The sequence below is a fragment of the Meleagris gallopavo genome, chromosome 2 (genome assembly GCF_000146605.3).
Source record: "Meleagris gallopavo isolate NT-WF06-2002-E0010 breed Aviagen turkey brand Nicholas breeding stock chromosome 2, Turkey_5.1, whole genome shotgun sequence".
Classification (NCBI taxonomy): Eukaryota; Metazoa; Chordata; class Aves; order Galliformes; family Phasianidae; genus Meleagris; species Meleagris gallopavo.
The window spans coordinates 11963317-11966394 of record NC_015012.2 but is presented as its reverse complement, the minus strand read 5'-3'; the positions used below and the strand labels follow the sequence as shown (position 1 = coordinate 11966394).

At 56.4% G+C, this 3078-nt stretch overlaps 1 protein-coding gene across 1 annotated transcript in view; it reads left to right on the top strand.

Annotated features, from left to right (window-relative positions):
• The window catches only part of LAMP5 (lysosomal associated membrane protein family member 5), a 3045-nt gene extending 571 nt beyond the window's left edge, over nucleotides 1-2474 (top strand). The window contains exons 2-5 of the mRNA XM_019613475.2: nucleotides 77-353; nucleotides 446-577; nucleotides 658-763; nucleotides 2092-2474. Of these exons, the coding sequence (XP_019469020.1) occupies nucleotides 77-353; nucleotides 446-577; nucleotides 658-763; nucleotides 2092-2474 (898 nt within the window). The remainder of the gene's footprint in view (nucleotides 1-76; nucleotides 354-445; nucleotides 578-657; nucleotides 764-2091) is intronic.
• Nucleotides 2475-3078: the final 604 nt, after the last annotated feature.

Genomic DNA, 3078 nt, shown 5'->3' with positions numbered 1-3078 from the left:
GCGGCCGGCGCTGAAACAGTTCCGGCGCCGCTTAGCCCCGGTCTTGCTTCACCGCCACCGGCCGTTCCATCGCCAGCGCCCGCTCCGTCGCGACAGGACAGCCGGGTCGTGCGGGCTGGGTGCGGGCTGCCGGAGGGACGAAGGGCGGGGGGCCGCCGCTCAGCTCCTCTGTGCCCGCAGACTCCGCGGCTCGTCTGGCTGCCGAGCAAGAAGTTGAAAACCTCTCCGGGCTCTCCCCTAACCCCGAAAGAGATATCTTTGTGGTGCGGGAGAACAGGACAACGTGCCTCATGGCGGAATTCGCCGCCAAGTTCATCGTCCCTTACGACGTGTGGGCCAGCAACTACGTGGATGTGAGTGGGGCCGGGGGAGCGGCTCGGGTGGGCGGCGGGGCTGGGGGGCGGCCGTCGGGGTCACCCGTCTGAGCCCCGCTCCCCATTGGCAGCTGATCACGGAGCAAGCCGACATCCCGCTGTCGCGGGGCGCCGAAATGAAGGGCAAGTGCGGCACCAACGAGTCGGAGCTGGAGATCTCCTGGCTGGAGCGGGCATACACCCTCAAACTCTTCTTCCTGAAGGTACGGGGCTGTCCCCGCAGGCTCGGGTGCGGGAGGTGCGCGGCCGCGTTGCGGGGCCCTGATCAGCCCTGTCCCCGCAGGAGGGTCACAACACGTCCCGCGGGCCGGAGGCTTTCTGGAGGCTCAGCCGGATCCAGTTCGCCTACGACACCTCCGAGCGCACCTACTTCAAGGATGCCGTCAGCCGTAAGCGCCCGGGGAACGGCGCTGCAAAGCGCATCTGGGGACCGGTAGCTCGGGGGCAGGGGGGGGGGATGCACCTGCCCGACAACTCGCGACCGGGTGCCGCTTCTGAACCCCGTATTCATTTTCCCCTTTTATTTGTTTTTGCGTTTCTAATCGCCCGCGGTTGCGGCGGAAGGGAGAGCCGAGCTGTAGCTCTGCCCGCTGCCTGCGCTGCCCATAGCCCTGCCGCGGCGTCCGGGAGTGCGGGGACAGCGGCTCCGGCTCTGCCCCCGTCCTGCGGCACTTGACCCACGCAGCAGCTTGTGAGGCTACTTTTTAACTCCGTCCTGATGGCTGTTGAGTAGGTGGGAAAGCAGCGGTTTCCCCCTGATAGTGATGAAACGGACATTGATGTTCTTAGCTCATCCACACCTGACAGTGGTCGAGTCATCCCTCACTCAGTTTCCTTTCTTTTGGCTTTCGTTTGAGTTTTGTCTTGCTTCTGTTCAGAAATGAGTCATCTTGCACTGAAAATATTGTCCTTCGTGATTTATTTTTTTTTTTCTTCAGCAAGGCTTTCAAACTCCAGTGCACAGTGCATGATGAGTTTATGGCATGAGACTTGCTGGTTGTGGAGCTGTATTTCCCAGTTCTTTCTCCTCCCCCCTTTCCCCCCTTACTGGTTGTGTCCCCAAAATACAGTGGTGACAGTGGCTCAGCACCCTCTGCGGATGCAGAACACTTGCTGCCTTTCTGTGCTGCTGGAGGGGAACAAAGGGCTGCAGACCAGTGGGAGGTGGGAGGCTTCCCTTGTTCCTCCTTGCTGAGCTGCCTTCCACTTTCCTTTGTGAAACATGCTTGAAATAATGAGAAACTGTTCTCTTGTAATCTATACTTGGGTGAAATAACCACCTTTGTTTTCAGGAAGGTTGTTATGGCCTATGTTGCTCTGCAGTAAGACCCTCAAACTGCATTGCTGATTCCACCTGAATTCAGGGTTGAATTGCAGCTGCTGGAATTGCTCTTTTCCAAACACAGGGAGCATGAGTAGTCTGAGGCTGTTACCTGCATGGACATCAATACCCACCCTACCTCCGGCTTTATGGACTTCAAGTCCTGTGGAAGCAGTTGTGACCAGGTGGCTGCAGTGCGGGTTTTGTCCTGGCTGGATGGGGGTGTCATGCAGACTGCATGGTGCTGTCCTAGGAGAAATACTGCTTTGAGAGCACTGAAGCGTTCAGCCACCATGCGGCATACCCAGTGTTCGGTGTATTAGCTTTGTTATAATCAAGTCACATTGGTCCCTCCAGAGGCAGGGCTTGACCTTGGCTCTTTCTGCTCCTTGGCAGCTGGGAAGCACACAGCCAGCTCCCATCGGCTCTCTGCCTTGGTCACCCCAGCGGGAAAGTCCTACGAGTGCCAGGCACAGCAGACCATCTCCCTCATCTCCAGTGATCACCAGAAGTCCGTGCAGCTCTTGTTGTCTGAAGTCCGCATCCAGCCCTTTGACATCACTGCGGATTTTGTCTTCAGTGAAGGTAAGGCATGGGATGAAAACGTGTCTTGTGTCTCCGTGGCTCTTTATTTCCTTGAGGAATCGGGGTCCCATCTTTATCACAACGCTATCTCCTCCTTGGGGTGGGTTGTCTGTGATCCTTGCAGGGACTTCAACTTCTATGAGTTCAGCTCAGCTGTTTGGTCACTGCACAAGCTCTCATTGCATGAGCACTAGCTTTTTAAGACCCATCTAGTTGGGTTGGGAGCCAGTCCCCAGGGGGCCCCATAGGGTAGAAGGGTCTCCTTAGCATCACCGGAGCTGTTTACAGGACAGCTCCAGGGTCCTGAGCCACAGCACATTGAGGGAAGATTGGGAATGTTTGTGATGTCCATTTCAAGGATGACAGAAGTGTAGAAGGGACTTGGCAAGAGACCTCTGGGTGCTGGTGTTCTTCTCTGTGTTTACTGACAAGAAGTCTCTGCTTCAGTATTTGCTGCTGTGCTAGGTGGGCTGAAGTTCAATGTGTCCCTGTGTGCAGTCCCTGTGCTAATGGCTTGTGGGGCCTGGGGGAAGGTTGGTGCTTGGGGACGTCTGTGTGAGGAGCAGATGGGGGTGGCAGGAGCTGGATGGATGCAGTGGCTCAGGAGAAAGCCGGGAAGCTTTGGTCTTTCTTGATGCAATGAGCTGCCTGCCCACCTTGAGATTTGCCTTTAGGGATTATAATGACACGTTTATCCTGAGGAAGATGTGGAGCTCCTTTTCCATAGCTTTCACCTGTGGTTTCCCTCAGGTTGGATGAGCGTGTTCCTCTGTGCTTCAACACCAGGTCCTTTTTTTT